Source organism: Microplitis mediator, chromosome 11 (genome assembly GCF_029852145.1).
Source record: "Microplitis mediator isolate UGA2020A chromosome 11, iyMicMedi2.1, whole genome shotgun sequence".
Lineage (NCBI taxonomy): Eukaryota > Metazoa > Arthropoda > Insecta > Hymenoptera > Braconidae > Microplitis > Microplitis mediator.
In genome coordinates, this window is record NC_079979.1 from 4,255,669 (window position 1) to 4,273,480 (window position 17,812).

The 17,812-nt window shown below is 29.5% G+C and overlaps 2 protein-coding genes across 2 annotated transcripts; both read right to left on the minus strand.

The window, feature by feature from the left end:
- On the minus strand, positions 1-10,469 carry LOC130677050 (fatty acid hydroxylase domain-containing protein 2). Its single transcript, XM_057483610.1, has 5 exons — positions 10,255-10,469; positions 9,929-10,049; positions 4,764-5,195; positions 393-665; positions 1-315 (listed from the first exon to the last, which is right to left on the minus strand). The coding sequence occupies exons 1-5, from the start codon at positions 10,277-10,279 to the stop codon at positions 150-152; spliced, it is 1,017 nt and encodes a 338-aa protein (XP_057339593.1). The 5' UTR covers positions 10,280-10,469; the 3' UTR covers positions 1-149.
- Positions 10,470-11,786: 1,317 nt separating this feature from the next.
- On the minus strand, positions 11,787-17,423 carry LOC130677599 (prefoldin subunit 6). Its single transcript, XM_057484438.1, has 3 exons — positions 17,179-17,423; positions 16,601-16,796; positions 11,787-12,046 (listed from the first exon to the last, which is right to left on the minus strand). The coding sequence occupies exons 1-3, from the start codon at positions 17,237-17,239 to the stop codon at positions 11,926-11,928; spliced, it is 378 nt and encodes a 125-aa protein (XP_057340421.1). The 5' UTR covers positions 17,240-17,423; the 3' UTR covers positions 11,787-11,925.
- Positions 17,424-17,812: the final 389 nt, after the last annotated feature.

Consider the following 17,812-nt stretch of genomic DNA (forward strand, 5'->3'; position numbering starts at 1 on the left):
TATCAATAACTGCTTTTTATTGATTTGTATAGTATCGTATAAAATTATAATTATTTAATGAAGAACATAATTTTAGTAATAACTAATTAGTAATAAAATACAATAATAATATAATTTATATGATAATGAATGTCATTTAAAGGTTAAATTTATTTTAACTTATTGTACTTAATTTCATCATCCGGAAACGCTTCTCTTGCTGGTATAAGACTTAACATCATAACGTGCCGTGCACAAGCACGTGAATTACGAAACTGTGTATCTGTACCATGAAGACGATCTAGTACACCTAAAACTCCATAACACTGATTAAATCTGAACAAAAAATAAAAATTTATTATTATAATAAAATCAATAAATCCATCAATAAAAAATAGATGATGAGTAATTACTTCAAATGATGAAAATCATGTGCTTCCGGTGATGGGAAAAAAGGCAAATGATAGCCGGAATGAGCGTTCAATGTTGACAAAATGGCGAGAGAAAACCAGAGCCAAGCTGTGGCAACATGAGAGCCAACAATAAATACTCCAATGAACGGTGGAATTAAATTAGATCCAATGTGCTCCATTGGATGACAGTAAATTGCCGTTACTGCAATCGGTGCTGTCCATTGATGATGTTGTTTATGAATATATTTATACAAATAACGGCTATGTAGTAACCTAATTAAAAAATTAATAAATTCTCAAAAGTGATCAGCTACACAGTAAAAATATATTTCGTTAATGTGCAAAACAAGTGCAGGTTAAAATTTAAGTGTTAAATATTTAACATTCTTGTGTGTAAATGTATACATTTTCTCTTATAATACACTGTCATTTGTAACAGAATAAAACTTATTTATTATCGAGAAAGTCGTTGTTTTCTTCGGCTGATCAGTTACTTGAGTTGTAAACCCCAACGAATACGAGAATCAGTATTTTTGGGTTGTTACCGGACGCGCTAATTGAAGAAGTTCGGAGGTCCGTTTCAATTATAATTAAATGGGGAAGCAATTTTCCGATAATTGCCGAAAATGCTAGAGTTAATTATAGATATAAGACAGTGAAGAAGCGCGTAGATCTGCACTTGATAAATACCGGTGATTATTTGAGCTCGAATAAGGTTATACGTAGCACCTTCTGGAAGCAGCTTATATATTGAGTATTAAACTTATTGTATTCGGCCGATACACATTAGTATATTGTGTGACGAGGGATGAAACAAAACGATGTCAGATTAGGGTGAAGTTGGCTATCCGAGCTGCAGACGAGAGCTGACATCATCCGCAGTCTGAAATCGTGTTTTATCCTGAGTCACACACCATATTTTTCATGATTATCTGCGTTGGAACGTCAAATTTCATTGTCGGCAGCCAGCAAGAATCAAGTGAATTTCAAGCCGATGATGCGGAAAACTGTTCGATACTGAGAAATCTGTGATTTACAGTCACTTATCAAAAAGTACACTAATAGAAAATTTATATTGACTCAAGAAATATTTTCTTGAGCCAAGATTTATTTCTGAAGAAAACCAATTGTCTTGCTTCAAGAAATTCTTGTCTTGATTTAGATTTTCTTGGCTCTATAGATTTTGTATCTTCGATGGATAACTCTCGTGTCTTGACGCGAAACTATTTTATCTTCAATCGATACTATCGAATTCTTCAAGCAAGACCACTTGTCTTCAACTAAAAATGTCGTATTATTATTTTAAGAACTTTAAATTTTTGGTTCAAGTAATAATTCCTTGATAGAAGATGTTTTTAAAGTAATGAAAAAAAAATTTTTTTTTTAAATAAATTTTCTACTTTAACATATCTGAAGTAAATGAATGTAGTCCTAAAAAATCACTTTAAAACTTTTTATTTTTAAAATTAAAAAAAAAAGTTTTTTTTCCAAGTTAAGTAAATTGATATCTTGATTTAAAAATCGCGCCATTCTCGAAACGAGTCGGTAATGTCTTAAACCTACATTTTGCCTATCTTAATCCAAGAGCGAGAAATTCTTGAGCGAAAAATGTCAGAATTTTGTTTCAAAACAAAAAAGGCTTCATCGAAAAATCAAATTCTCAAACAAAGAATTTTTTTTCTCTATCCGAGAATTTCAATTTTTTGGTTCAAGGACTTATTTCTTGTATTAAAACAATTGAAAATTTTGAAACAAGAACCACATTTTGAAGAAAAAATTGTTCTTGAATCAAGATAGTTTTTCTATCAGTGTAAATAAGACTTTAACATTAAGACTTATTAAATATTATTTTCACTCATTTCTTGGTAATTTCATTTGGTTAATGAAAACTGTCACTTAAAAAAAAATGAAATGAGTAAACTGAACTGACAAGTAAATAAATATGAGAGTGATAAGGCTGCAAATAAAGATTAAATATTACTAACACTGGGCAGAACAATTGTGTTTCTTCCCAAGGGGAAGTTAAAAAAAATTTGTTTTCTTCTTAAACACCCAAATGTGTGTGTGTGTGTGTGTATGTGTGGAAATACAATACATAAATTATTACAATGTGTGTGTCAATAAAAGACCAGGGGACTAATGAATAAGTTTTAGCTACGTAAAGAGTTTGGGCGACCGCGTGGAGTGTAAAATTATAATCAAAATCCAAGGGACCTAACTATAAAGAAATAAAGTCTAGGGGACTAATTAGTTATTCAGAATATAAATCCAGGGGACGAAAATTTTACTTATAAATAAGTTTAATGGTATTGTCAAATTTAATAAAGTGAATTATATTAAATTAATAAAATCGTGTATAATAAATTTATTCTTCATCACTCTCACTCTTTTAAGTTTTAAACGACCTTGATTTTATACCATTTCACATCACCGGTTTTGGAAGACCACGTATATCTCTCAGTGGCGCCCTTATTAATTAATGAGTAACTTGACAAGTTGAAAAATACTCCTTTACACATTATCATGTTTGACTATAGTTATAATCGATTTATTTTTTAACACACAGACATGTAATTTTGTGTAAAGTAACATTTTTTAAATGTAACTGTTAAATCATCACACGGAGAGAAAAATATCGCCAGATTAAGTATACGTATCGTTATTCTGGCTATTCGCTGTATAGTCATCTTACTTAACGATACGCCGTATAGCCAATTCAGCTATACAGAGTATCCTCACAGTGGGTCGTCAAAATGACGATCCGTATCCTTATTTTAGGCATTTTATGAATCGCTGACATGACTATTGCGCAAACTCTGTATTTAGGCATCCGGCAACCGAGAACGATGATACGTATAGCTAATTTAGCTATACGGATCCTCACGCTGGCAATACAGATACTTATATCAACGAAACTACACATCGTTACAAAGGCTATTCGTCGTATTGTTAAATTAAATAAACGAATACTTAACCTAACCCAAAAACGTATCTTTACTTTAACGATACTATAGATTATTAAATTAATATGAGAGTATTCCTAAATTAGGTATACGAATCGTTATTCTGACGATACGTCATTTGAGGATACATTGGATAGTCATTCTGGCGATATTTTTTTCTTCGTGCAAACAATATTTTAGGATTTGTGTAACTTTTTTTACACATCAACGTATTTGGAAACAGCACAAAATAGTCTCCTCGCCCTGAGTGTTACATTATAACCGACTAAAGTCTAGCGACTGAGAGCACCAAGTAAATCTCTTTTAGTAGTACCATGCGCCATTTTGATGGGCCCTTAACTAAGGCTACTTAAATTATTTATCTAAATTTCCCCACTATAGGTATTTATATATAATAGTTGTATACAAACTTTTCAGGCTGGGCCGTACCTAACGAATTCTCGAATTTTAGATTCCTAATTGCGTTTTAAATATTTATGAGACTCGAATGAAAGTTCGTCTCATGCATATTTCCGGAAACTAAAAAAAATCGCTGTAATCATGATCAATCAATGAATTTTCACCATACCTGCACCGAAAGTTTAAATTCCTACCCTGTTTAACCCTTTCCTGATAATCCATCTTGAGGAGTATCGGCGGAAGATTTGTTTGGGGATAAAACAAATCACAGTTCTTAGTAAGGCAATGTGAGTAACGGTTAAATCGTAGTAGTGCATGCATGCACCCCCTTCTACTATTTTTTCTACCCCTTCTCTACGAAACAGGCTAGCGCTCTCTCACTTTCAAACAAAAACGTACGATTCAAATTAGGAATAGGGACTCAAAGTCAACCGAGGAAGAGTTTAAAGAAAGAAAGTCGTTCTTTTCTCTTATGAGAAAACAAATGATAAAAATTAGCGCATGTGCCATTTTTCTCACAAACAGAGGCGAAAATTTGAACTTTTAGGTACAGATTTGGTGAAAAATTGTATACACACCACGGAGGACGGTAGGACGTCCCAATCCACGAGTTTGCCACCTTCACCTTCTGCTCGGGTAATCAATTATACACGCGGGTTGGAATAACATACTATACTCCCTTGGTGTGTAATATACAATAATAGAAATCTAAAATTCGAGATTTCGTTACGTACAGCCCAGCTTTAAACCAATATAATTTTCTGAACCCACTTAACTAATTAGGATATATATTGGCGAAATTTTATGAAAATTTCACCATGAGGATAAATACGATAGTTAGGTTTCTATGAAATCTACTGAAACTGATAAAAGTGTTAGACTGATCAGATCAGTCTATTTTAAATTATTAAGAAAAAAATCAGGGAAGCCTTTTTTTATGTCTATGACCATTGATATCTCACGAAGAAATTAGCTAGTTTAGATCGTATTACTTTCCCCAAAAATTTACCTGTGTGAATAGTAGAAGCCTATTTCTTCAAATAGAATATGAATAGCTATTTCAACCAATACCCAGTGGAAAGTTGGTAGTTCACGGACTTGTGGATAACCTCGCCATTCCATCAGATAGTAACTTAAGTAGACCACTGGAAGACCGACGACTACTTGATTAAATAATACTTGAACGATTACTTTGAGCAATGCTCGCGTGTCAACAGGTTCGTTGGTTCCAGGTTGAATTTTGTAGCGTCTTAATGCTGCAGGACGATTTGTTACATCTAAAATCGTGTAAATGCCGCCAAATAACCAGTAGACAACAAATGTCAATAATAGGGAGCCATATACCCATAGGGTTCGTGGATCATCGCCAACTGCATCGAGAATTTTATCCCATTGGGCTTGCCAAAAGTCACCCGACGCACCCCAAAATCTTTGTAAGTGCCTGAAAATAAGTATTAATACAAAAATAATCTTGGAGCAACAGAAAAAAATCGACTATGCGAAGTATACAAACCACTTTTGACTCAAATAAAAATCGATAATATTTCAAAGGTTTTTATTTTAAAGACGCACCTGGGACATTCCATGCCAAATCAACGAAACCGTAATACCAACCATCTTTGATTTAGCTAATCAATCTTTGTAAATGTTATACTACTACTACTACTACTACTACTACTATTATTAGAGTGCTTTAATTGTACACCTTCTGTAGTTTTTTAAAATGTTTTACCTTCTAACGCCCTAAGCTCTTTCCTTTTTATACTCCTTAAGCTCTTTCTCCCTTTATTTTGCGGCTGTGGCCTGACTTGTACTTTTATACTGTATTGCATCAATTACGGTGATGCCCCACTACCTCACCTTGCGGTGAATGTGCAGTGGCGGAGGAAAATCACAGAGAAAACCTAGCCAGTACAGTTCGGTTTGGGTGAGGCTCCAGTGATCAAAAAAATTCCCATTTTACTGATCACTGGATCTTCGTTCCGCGCCTAACGGTCAGAGATCTTCGTTCGAACCCGACACGTGGCTAAACGGTCACCCAACTAAGTAGCAATCATGTTCGATGCAACTTAACTTTGGTGATTTTTATCCCAACTTTCTAAAACAATATAGATTTGTCACAACAAATTTTAGAATGATAAAAACTTCTTGAAAAATATACTATAAATATGGACATGAATATCATTTTTCAGTTTTAAATTCACTTCCGATAAAATAGAAATACTTGAAAACTTATTAATTTTCAATTTCGATTTTATTTGTTTAATTTGAAAAGTAAAGTCGATGGCTTATAATGTAATTTGATATCAACTGAAAAAATCTTATTTTCAAATACAATTGTATAGGGGAAGGGGGAGCAAAAGGGGGTAGGGTAGGCAAAACGGGGTACCCCCAAAATTTGATAAAAAAAAATTTTACATTTTAAATGGTTTTTAAACATTCCAAAATCACTTCTGTAAATATACTTAAGCGTTACTTTGAATTTTTTTTGGTAAACTTTTTCGAAAATCAATTGTCAGTTGAAAAATATTAATGACGTTTGTTTTATGATAAAAACTATTAAAAATTTTTTTTCTTCTTTTGTATCCAATAAACATGTAAAATGTAATTTTTCTTCATGTAAATTACTTGAAAAAAAAATCAACTTAATCAAATTCGTTTAAAATCCAGAAATTTTTTTTGTTTACATTTTTTAGGGAGTACCCCACTTTGCCCGCAGAAATGAAAAATTTTTTTTTCAACGGTAACTGAAAATTTCTTCTATTTACTTCGAATATCATTAAAAAAAAAAAGATTTAGTGGTATTTCCTTAAGTACCCCCTTTTGCCCCTCCCTCCCCTATATTGATTATCCCTGATTAAGAAATTTAATTTGAAATAATTTGAAAAATCTAAATTATTTCATATTGTATCATATCATAAAATTATAATTTGAAATAATTCAAAATACCCTAGCAGATCCGAATCACGGTAAATTACGGTAATATCCAGCAGAATTACCGTAATTTACGGCAAAATACGGTAGTATACCGTAATTTACGGTATTTTACCGTAATTTGTGGGATTTTACCGTAAGTTACGGCAAATTACGGTAAAACACCGTATCATCTGATGAAATTTCGATTTTCGCAAATCGCGGTAAAAACAATAAATTCCCGAATTTTTCGAAAATCGTCGATTTTCTTAGCGGGAAGTTAAAAAATTTGTTGAAGATTTTCAATATTGTTTTATTATTATTATCACTTGAAGTTGGCACCTCAAAAAAAAGCGCGGGGATAGCCGGGGTGATTTTAACTCTTGAGGACATCTGAAATCCAAAATTCTTAATTAGACTTAATCTATAGATATGTCATTCTAGCTGGAACTACAATGATGAAATTTTATCGAAAAATAACAAAATAGCGGACTTGAAAAAAAACTTAGTTCGAGATGTCTTCAAGATTCAAAATCAGCCCAGCCATATCCCCGCGCTTCTTTTTAGTGCCAACTTTAAGTGAAAATAACAATAACAATAATAAAACCTTGAGCTCGAAAACATTGTTGTGAATATATTTTCGAGCTCGAAAATCCTTTTGTATGCCATTGTTTTTGAAAAAACCGTTCTTTAGCATTTCTTTCTCCCACAATATCTCGCGAACGAATTAAGCGATTTTGATGGCTGAGGCAGCAATCGACGTGTCTTATTGAGTTCTAGAGCTGATTAGATTTTGGAGTCGATCGTATGAGTCGTTTCTGAGAAATCAATAAAAAACTAAAAAAAAATTTTTTTTTAACTTCCCGCTAAGGAAATCGATGATTTTCAAAAATTTCGGGAAGTTATTGTTTTCACCCCGATTTTCAAAAATCGAGTTTTTATCAGATATCGACGTTTTGAGGTCCTAGGAAGCTATTCTGTATGTATAGGTGTGTGTGTGTGTGTGTGTGTGTGTGTGTGTGTGTGTGTGTGTGTGTGTGTGTGTGTGTGTGTGTGTGTGTGTGTGTGTGTGTGTGTGTGTGTGTGTGTGTGTGTGTGTGTGTGTGTGTGTGTGTGTGTGTGTGTGTGTGTGTGTGTGTGTGTGTGTGTGTGTGTGTGTGTGTGTGTGTGTGTGTGTGTGTGTGTGTGTGCGTGAACGGTCTATAACTTTTCAACTAATGAACGGATTTGAATAGTTCTTGCGGCAATCGAAAGAGCTTGTTGGCCATCAACTTTCCTGAAAATTTCAGATCATTTGATCAAGTAGACTCGAAAATATTTGCGAATTACGAAAAAAAAAAATTTTTTTTTTAATTTTTTTTTTTTGATTTCTCAGAAACGACTTCAACATTCGACTTCAAAATCTAATCAGCTCTAGAACTGAATAAAACGCGACGATTACCGTCTCAACCATCTTAATCGGTCAATGCGTTCGAGAGATATCGTCCCTATTCAAAAATTCACATAGAATCCACTCAACTGCGACAAAAACCGCTGAGAATCCTATAGACTGTATTGGTTTCTATGCGGTTTTTGTCGCAGTTGAGTGGATTCTATGGGGATTTTTGGATAGGGGTTGGAGAAAGAAATGCTAAGAAATGGTTTCTTCCAAATATCTTCGAAACGACTGATCTTATCGATTTCAAATTTTAATCAGCTCTAATATTGCATAAAGCGCACTGATTACCTCCTTAAACGTCAAAACTGGTTAATTAGTATAAAAGATATCGGCGTTAAAACGTTAAAAATATAACATTCTATGTTATTTTTCGGATAAATCATAATATAATGTACTAAAATGTGTCTAAAATCATACCAACTCTTCCTCTTTATAGTCTCTTTCGATCATCATATAATGTCATCTAACTTGTTCTTTAGTTTAAATCATATTATCAATAAAAAATTGAAAAAACACGGTTTCTAATATTTTTCTCGAATATTTCATATATTATTGCTCTGACCTAAGTTAAAACTCATTTAAATCTTGATTTTGATAACTGACATTGAATTTTGCCTTAATACATTTATTTCATAGAACATAATCGGGAATAAAAATTTAAAACCCGCTTCTTCATGAATGATTTTCGATTCCTAACTTTTCAAACTCTAGCATAAAACGTCACTTGTTAGAGCTTGAAAAGCTCATAAAAAATCAATTGCATGTAATAGATAACATTGCATGTAAGAATACAACAATAGCATTTTCAAGCTCGAAGAGCTCGAAAATATATTCACACTAATGTTTTTGAGCTCTTTGAGCTCGAAAACAGACGGAAGTTTTGCGGCTGGCCCGCAGGGCCAACCGACGCCCAGATTTTTTTTCGTAAATCGCCAATATTTTCGAGTCTACTTGATCAAATGATCTGAAATTTTCAGGAAAGTTGATGGCCAACAAGCTTTTTCAATTGCCACCTTAACCATTCAAATCGGTTCATTAGTTAAAAAGTTACAAAGAGTTTACACACACACACACATGTGTGAAGTTAAAAATTTTTTTTTAAACGAAAAAAAATATAACAAATCTGAGTCACAGGATCGGATCAGGTTGTAAATTTTTATTGTGGACAACACTATTTTTGAGATTAGAAAAAGAGCATCATACATTTTCAAACTAAAAAAAAAAGTCGATATTACAATTTATTAAATTTTCAAGTGTTTTTTTTTTTACTTTAGTAATTGAGGTAAACAATCATAGACAGGTTTTTCTAACAAGTAATAACATTGGCGTGGAATGCCCCATTTATTAAAACGTCGATTAGAAAATTTCTATCATCTTACTAGTTTCCACGTTCTAAAATCCAAAGTGGCTACTTGGCCTTAAGTTGACCTTCTGTCTTTCTTTCCCCAAAACAAAAAAAATTTGTTTTTATAATTTTCATTTTTTTAAAAATCATCAGAAACAGAATTTCTGTTTTTTCATCCCTGATTAAATAAAACGATTCAAATGATCTCTGATTAGAAATAATTCAAAACAATTCAAAATGATTCAATTTTAATACTATACAGATATACATTTATCATTAAGTAAAACGTTTTGTTTAATCTAATAATTTACTACAAAAAAAATAAATGTTTTAAAAAAATTTTCAATTATAGACTAGATATTTTATAAACTTAGAAATTTAAATTCTTCATTAATTTGAACTGAAACACCGACGTAGTGTTAAATATATACTCTTAAACGAATGAATAATTCGCACTCAATTAACATTGTATACTCACCAAGTCAATGAATTACAGAACGCAGCAAAGCCAATGACAACAGTGCCAATAACAAAAAGTACACTCCTTAGACTCGATAACAGTGTAGGTGGTACAGTACTTTTTGATTCAATCGTTACATCTGCAATTTAATTATGATATAAAACAAAACTATTTCTTCGACAAAAAATAAAATATATTTCCTTTGGTCATAACTTATTTTTTTACTATGATAACTTGATTATTAATGCAATAAGTTTATCAGCTCTTATCTAGTATTTATCATGCATTTTTAGAGACACTGTTATTCATTCAAAATGTAAAGAAAAACAATAAAAATTGTTTACCTTGGTAAGGTATTTCTGCTTTCATTTTCGTATTTTTTTTTTTTTTATTAATTATTTTATTTATATGATTTTTATTTTATAGTCTGTTGTATTATTATTATTATATTTATGTTTATATTTATAACTTAGTTTAGTAGGTATAACTTTTAACACTTTTATTGCGAACCACATCAATAAAATACGCAATACAACATTGGCAAATGCGCCGTAGCTAAATTACGCTATGACTCAATTGGTCACAAGATCGTTACGTCATTTTACATTTTATAACACGAGTTTTAATGTTAAAAAAAATATTATTCAAACAGATAACACACTCAATTATTAAACTTACAAGAAACATTTTTTATATGTATCAACTAATAATAGTGATTGATATGGTGACATTGTAATAATTAAATTTTAAATATTTTTTTGGCTAAAACAAATCGTTGTTCGAATTTGAATTTTTTAAATTGAAATTCGCCCGCCTTTTACTCAGGAGGTAATTTATCAATCGACATGCCCGGGAAAAAATGATTTTGCCTAATTATATATAATTATATATAAGACCTTATATATAATTAGATCTAAAAATTGGCCAGGTCTAATTATATATAATCATATATAAGTTATATATACTCATATATAATTAGATATGATTATGTATAATACATATATATCATATCGCATCAAAACCAAATCTATTATTGAGCATGTAATTCCTATAAAAGAAAGTGATAGGAGAATGCTGATTAATTATTCCAATGTTAAAATATTAACACAACTCATAAGAGTTGAAAATTATGTATGCAAAAAACCAAACACTTTAAAAACTGTTTGGTAACTGGGTATTATTAACTATACATAAGTTTATTACTTTTTTAACAGACTGAAAAATACAATGTAACGCTTCGTAAATATTTTAAAATTATAATTTATAGTAAAATTGTAATCATTATTTCTGTAAATATACACCTAAAACTATAATGCATTTAACGAGTATTGATTATTAAATATCAATAAAGACCATAGAGCATCTAATATATTAAATAAGAAAAACTAAATATTAAATATTTTCTATAAATAAAATATTAACTTATATATATACATATAAATAATTAATTTATATTTGATTATATATAGATCTAAAGATCTAAAATATAATAAAAATTACTATATATGGGTCTATATAGGTCAGGTCTAATCAGATCTAATCATATATAGACCCATGTATAACTATATATGGGTATATACTATTATATATATTCCATATACAATCATATATAATTAGGCAAAATCATTTTTTTCCCGGTAAAATTAGTTCTAATTATATAGAAGGCTATATATACTTATATATAGGTCTATTTATAACCATATATAATACCATATATAATTATATATATTCCCTATATAATTGTATTTAATTAGGCAAAATCATTTTTTCCCGGGCATATTTCGTTTTTGGTGTTAAAAAATTACAATTCATTTTTCTTAAAAAAACTTTTTTCTCAATTTCGGTTATTAATAATGACATCAAAGGCAAAGAAAAATTTCATTTTTCGTTTGTAAAATGTTTATTTAAATTTAAATTAAAATAATGAAAACATAGTTATAATGAAAAAGCTTTTTCATAGACCAACTATTTTACGTTTAATTTAGAAAAAATAGATGGAATTTCTCGATCTTTCTCTAAGCTTTTACAGCAGCTTTTTGCTGACCGATTTGAAACATCTGTTGTAATTTATCAAGACTTTCACGTTGACGTTCTTGTTTGGTGTCTAAATCATTGATCAATGTGTCTACTCGTTTTCTAAAAAAAAAAAAAAAAATTAATTACAAAAGTACTTGACTAAGGGAAGGAAATTTTTTTTCAAAAATATGAAGTAATCGATCGATAAATATGATCTATACCTTTATACTTTGAATGATTTTCCTTATCAAAAATCGAATAAAGTACGAAGATTTATTTATCATATTGAGCTTAAAAATTTTGTCAGCTGACAGAGCAGCCAAACAGATTTTTATATAATTCAAAATTTTTATATTTAGATGTCGAATACGAGTTGATATAATTATTATTAAAATAATTAAATGTCAGTCAGGAAAAGTGATAAAAATGTTAAATCTATTTTTCACTATCTTCATGCAACTATAATAAAATTACTATTACTTATCAAGTTATTTCTTATCAATTCATTAAAAATTTATTAAGATGAAAGATGATGAACACAATAAAGTATTCTAAAATTTAAAGAGAAACTGAAATTTACGTATTAATGTTCATTTCTCTCAAAATAAATTATGCCTGTGAGAATGTACAGTTTTATTTTAAACATTAGACTGATATTCGTTTCTAAATTAATTTTCTCATAACTTTTATTGCAGAATTTTTTCGATTCATTAACTAAAATAGTTAATGAATAAATTTCATTGGTTAATTTACTACTTGTATCAAATGTTTCAACATACATCTGACGAAATGAAGTCATAACTTTCTATAAATAATTTAAGTATTTAGAAAAAAGTTTTTACTCAAATGACAGGTTTGGAATCTTACGAAAATCGTATAAATACATTCAGAAAACTATTTAATTTGAAGAAAGCATACTGAAAGAATTTTAAAAACAAAGTATTAAAAAGGCCACTGACCTATCATTTTAAACGGCTAAAATTAGCTAGGGACATTAGGGCGTTTCAAAAAAAACAAGAATTTTTTTTTTTCTCGGAACCAGGCTCAAAAGTTTCGTTTAGATGCCAAAATAGGCCTCTGAAAATATGAGCCCTTAATATTAATATTAAGGTAGTCCGCATTGCACTTTTTGATTTTCCATAAGAATAACACAGGAAAAAAAAATTTTTTTTCTTCTGATTTTTGAAACTAATGAACCGTAAATTACATTGTAATGGCCATCACATATTTTTGTAAAGAATTGAACGCTCTACAAAAAAAGTCTCTTATCATTTTTTGATAAATTTGTCTGCACGAAAGTTATTGGAGCTGGAAGTCAAATCTACAGAAAATTTTGAGATCTTTTTACTTTTCCAGCAAAACTATCAGACTTATCAAAAAATGTCATAGGACCTTTTTTGTAGACAATTTTTTTCCCTACAAATTATTTTCAATAAAATCCATTCAAATTCCGCATTGTTTTTTGGTTATTTTCATTTTAACGTTAAGTTCTCAAAATCGATTAGAAAACTATTATTTTTATGAGCTTGGCATTAAAATGAAAATAACTAGAAAACAATGCGGAATTTGAATGAACTTTATTGAAAATAATTTGTAGGGAAAAAAATTGTCTACAAAAAAGGTCCTATGACATTTTTTGATAAGTCTGATAGTTTTGCTGGAAAAGTAAAAAGATCTCGAAATTTTCTGTAGATTTGACTTCCAGCTCCAATAACTTTCGTGCAGACGAATTTATCAAAAAATGATAAGAGACTTTTTTTGTAGAGCGTTCAATTCTTTACAAAAATATGTGATGGCCATTACAATGTAATTTACGGTTCATTAGTTTCAAAAATCAGAAGAAAAAAAATTTTTTTTTCCTGTGTTATTCTTATGGAAAATCAAAAAGTGCAATGCGGACTACCTTAATATTAATATTAAGGGCTCATATTTTCAGAGGCCTATTTTGGCATCTAAACGGAAATTTTGAACCTGGTTCCGAGAAAAAAAAAAATTTTTGTTTTTTTTTAAACGCCTTAATGTACCTAGCTAATTTTAGCCGTTTAAAATGATAGGTCAGCGGCCTTTTTGACATATATTGAGTTTAGAGTACTTTTGAATGTTCGAAGTGTTAAAGTAACTATTTTATAGTTGACATTCTACAGATTATGAATCTTTATGTATTTTCTGTATTTGCTTATCACTGCTCGATGATTAATATGAATTTAATCATTAGTTCATAAGTCCAGACAATCAATAATCCATATTTACGTTGTAATTATTCTTCATGAGAGCTGGATAAATTTAATCAAAAACAGCATTGAAATGTTGTGTTATTGTTATACATCATATTGTTTTAGGCAATAATTTCGAATAGACAATAAGTAATGGGTTTTATCCAATCTTACCCGAAATGGGAAGGTCATTTCTAATTATAATACAAAAAAATATTCTAGATTTCGAAATGTTTAAAAAATGAAACTTAAAACATTTTTAAAGAAGACAGTGGAAAAAATAAATAGCAGTTAAGTTAAGAAACTCCTAGTACAATTTCATGTAGAAAGTAAGGAATAGCAAGTTATTCTTGTTCATATTTTAAATTTGGAGAAGCTATTATGAAATCCCGAAATATTCTTGTGTAAAATGACATTTTCATTTTTCGAGATATGTTTAGGAATGACGGTTAAGGTTTACACTGACAGCTTCATGAGAACAATTGCACAGGCATGAAATTAAATTGCATATTTCTTGCATTAAAGTTTGCAGATATGAGCATATTAGTCCGTACAGAAAAAGACTAGGTTGGTTGGAACTTTGTAATAGACGTGAGTTCTTTTTAGCATGTATTACGTATAAAATCTTACGAATGAATTCCGATAAAATATTGAGAAAGAATTTCTATATCTTGAATACTGTGCGTGCACGTGCACATCGTCAAATTGATGTCCTGTACCAACCAACCTGTCGTACATATACTTATGAACATTCATTTTTACTGTCTGCTATCCGAGTATGGAATGATCTGCATTCGTCTATTGTGTCAATTACAACTTATAAAGAATTTAGAGCAGAGTGTTATAATTATTTTATAGAGAAAGAAGAATTGTTGATTAATGGTTAAATATGTACTTATATATTATTATTATATAATTGGAGTCTACCGAATTACCTACCTAACTATCTATTCATTTAATTTACTAAATTTATATTAATTTTTGTATGTTTATATTTAAATATTATTATTATACTATACTTTGTAATACTTTTGTATATTGCGGCCCTTAGGGAATCTCGATTCCAGGGTCGAAAAATTATTAATAAATAAATAAATAAAGTTACAAGTATCAACATCTGAGGTAATCGAAAGAAGCCGAATTCCGACCAATGCAAATGAGCAAATTGAAAGTTATCAATTTCATCTTTTGCGATAAAAAAAAGAAGCCTTGTTTCTGCCTGCTGTGCAAAAAATTAATTTTTTTTTTTACAATTATCTTTATTAAGATGAGATTTTAAAAATAATTCTATATAAACGATCAAAAATTGAATAAAAGTTATGTGACTAGTACACGGAGAAAAATGTTGGCTCAAAACCTACCAATTTTTGTTATGCTGTCGACTTAACTTGAAACAGGAAGGGAAGCATCCAAAAAATTATTATGCTCTTATAAAAAATTATTATGCCGCATCACAACTATAATAATGTATAGAAGTAATTGTTATTAAATCTTATCGATAAGTGTCTCGCGCGTAGTAAGTATTATGATACAGCATAATAATTTTTCGTATGAGCGTAATAATTTTTTGGATGCTTCCCTTCCTGTTTCAAGTTTGGTCGACAGCATAACAAAAATTGGTAGGTTTCGAGCCAACATTTTTCTCCGTGTATATTAGGGTGGGTTGAAAAAAAACTTTTTTTTTGTTTTTCTTAGCATGGGGGTAGAATTTGTACCTTATAAAAAAAAAAAATTTTTCAAGAAACAAAAAATTTTTTTACTCGACATTTTGAGGTGGCCCACTCATTTTTAAAATAAATAATTGATTAAACGGAGTAGTTCCAACGAAAAAAATTTTTTTTTGTCCAAAATCGTGGAAAACATCTAATGATTGTCGAATGTGATTTTTTTTACTTCACTTTAATTTTAATTCAAAAGAAAATGCCTTTCATTTTTGGATTTTTTACTTAAATTACAAAAATAATAGGAAAAAATTTTTTTCAATTTCTGACTTTCAATTAGCTTTCAAGGGGACACCCTACAGATTCTAGAACATGTAATTTCTTTTCGTTGGGACTACCCCGTTTGATCAATTATTTATTTTAAAAACGAGTGGGCCACCTCAAAATGTTGAGTAAAAAAATTTTTTTTTTCTTGAAAAAATTTTTTTTTTTATAAGGTACAAATTCTACCCCCATGCTAAGAAAAACAAAAAAAAGGTTTTTTTTCAACCCACCCTAGTGTATATTGTGAAATGAAGTAGTAACTTCATTTATTTCGCAAATCTTATGTACATTAAAAAGTTAAACAACTTTTTCGACCATTGCGATTTCAATTTAAATTTTTTACTAATTTCATAATTGGTAGATAATGTAATTGAGATCATTGAGCGGTTTAATTGTCTTTTAGCAAATAATTCAGTGATAATTGAATAATAAATTAATTATATGAAAACCTATCACCTTAATAAATATAGACTCACAATTCATTGGTAATAAATTCAATACGTTTATTAACATTTTGTTTAGCTTCATCCAAATCTTGTTTTATTAATACTGGACCAATCAGTTTAAATACTTCATTGCTGGATTTCAATAAGTATAATTCATCTTTTACAGCTGTTGTTTCATTCAGTTGGCCATCAAGTTGTTGACGATTTATGAGTGCTTTGTGATAATCTAAATTGAAAAGTAAGGAAATTTCAAATACAAAATTGTAAGAAATAAATCTTTTTTTTTATTAATGAATTTATATTTAAAGGTTTAGTTATTGGTTTTGTTTCTTTCCATTTTTTTTTTTTTTTTTATCTAAGTAGTTGAATTTTATGATACTGAAGTTAGCAGACGTCTAATAATTTTTGGATTTTTTTAAGACGGTAAATTTGAAAAAATTGCACCTGTAGTTTTTTAAATTTTTGTACAAGTGCATATTTTTAGATTGTTTTTTTGTGATTAATTTGCTAAAAAAAAAGTCTAAAAATTTTTAATTGTCTGCTAACTTCAGGATCATTGAATTTTGTATATTAACGAAAAAAAAAATATTTAAAGGAATATAGGTTACCTCGTTGAATTTGTTTATAAACCTCTACTTCAGTTTGTAATTTTTTTTGCAAATCCTCCATTTTATTAAGGATTCTTTCTACTGAATGAAATTATATCTTTTCTGATATTACAGAATTATTTATAACTTGATTTTCTAATACGAGTTGAATTTTTATTATTCAGCAGAAATAGTAAAAATCTATGAGATTAAATTACAACTCGACGAATTTTAGTCAAAAATAGCCGGGGTGTTCTTTTACAGTTCCTGATTTAGCCACCTTAGAGAGCTGCAAATTGACGGAATACTGCTGGAATTTTCTCTAATAGCCGCACTTTAGCTTGAAATCCACCGTAATTTGACAATTGAAATTACCGAAATTTGTTTCCCAAATTTTGCCGACAACTTGACAGCAAAAGTTGGAAAGTAATTTGCGGTTCTTTTTTCCTCAACTTAGAGGTAACTTTTTTATGATCTGAAGTTAGCAGACAATTGAAAATTTTCGGATTTTTGTTTCAACAAATCAATTAGAAAAAAAATGAAAAATAAAAATATGCACATGTAGAAATTTTTGAAAACTATAGGTGCAATTTTTTTCAAATATTTTTTGTTTTTTTTTGTTTCAGTTTCGTAACTTTTTTTAATAGAAAAAAAC

Bases quoted from the DNA above. Each gene is read 5' to 3' on its own strand.
- LOC130677050 (XM_057483610.1), bottom strand. From the start codon at position 10,279: ATGAAAGCAGAAATACCTTACCAAG. The intron at 666-4,763 runs GTAAATTTTTGG...TTTTTTAATTAG, and splicing joins GGCTTCTACTATTCACACAG to GTTACTACATAGCCGTTATT. The intron at 316-392 runs GTAATTACTCAT...TTTTTTGTTCAG, and splicing joins CATGATTTTCATCATTTGAA to ATTTAATCAGTGTTATGGAG.
- LOC130677599 (XM_057484438.1), bottom strand. From the start codon at position 17,239: ATGGAGGATTTGCAAAAAAAATTACAAACTGAAGTAGAGGTTTATAAA. The intron at 16,797-17,178 runs GTAACCTATATT...TTTTCAATTTAG, and splicing joins TTATAAACAAATTCAACGAG to ATTATCACAAAGCACTCATA. The intron at 12,047-16,600 runs GTGAGTCTATAT...TTTTTTTTTTAG, and splicing joins GAATTTATTACCAATGAATT to AAAACGAGTAGACACATTGA.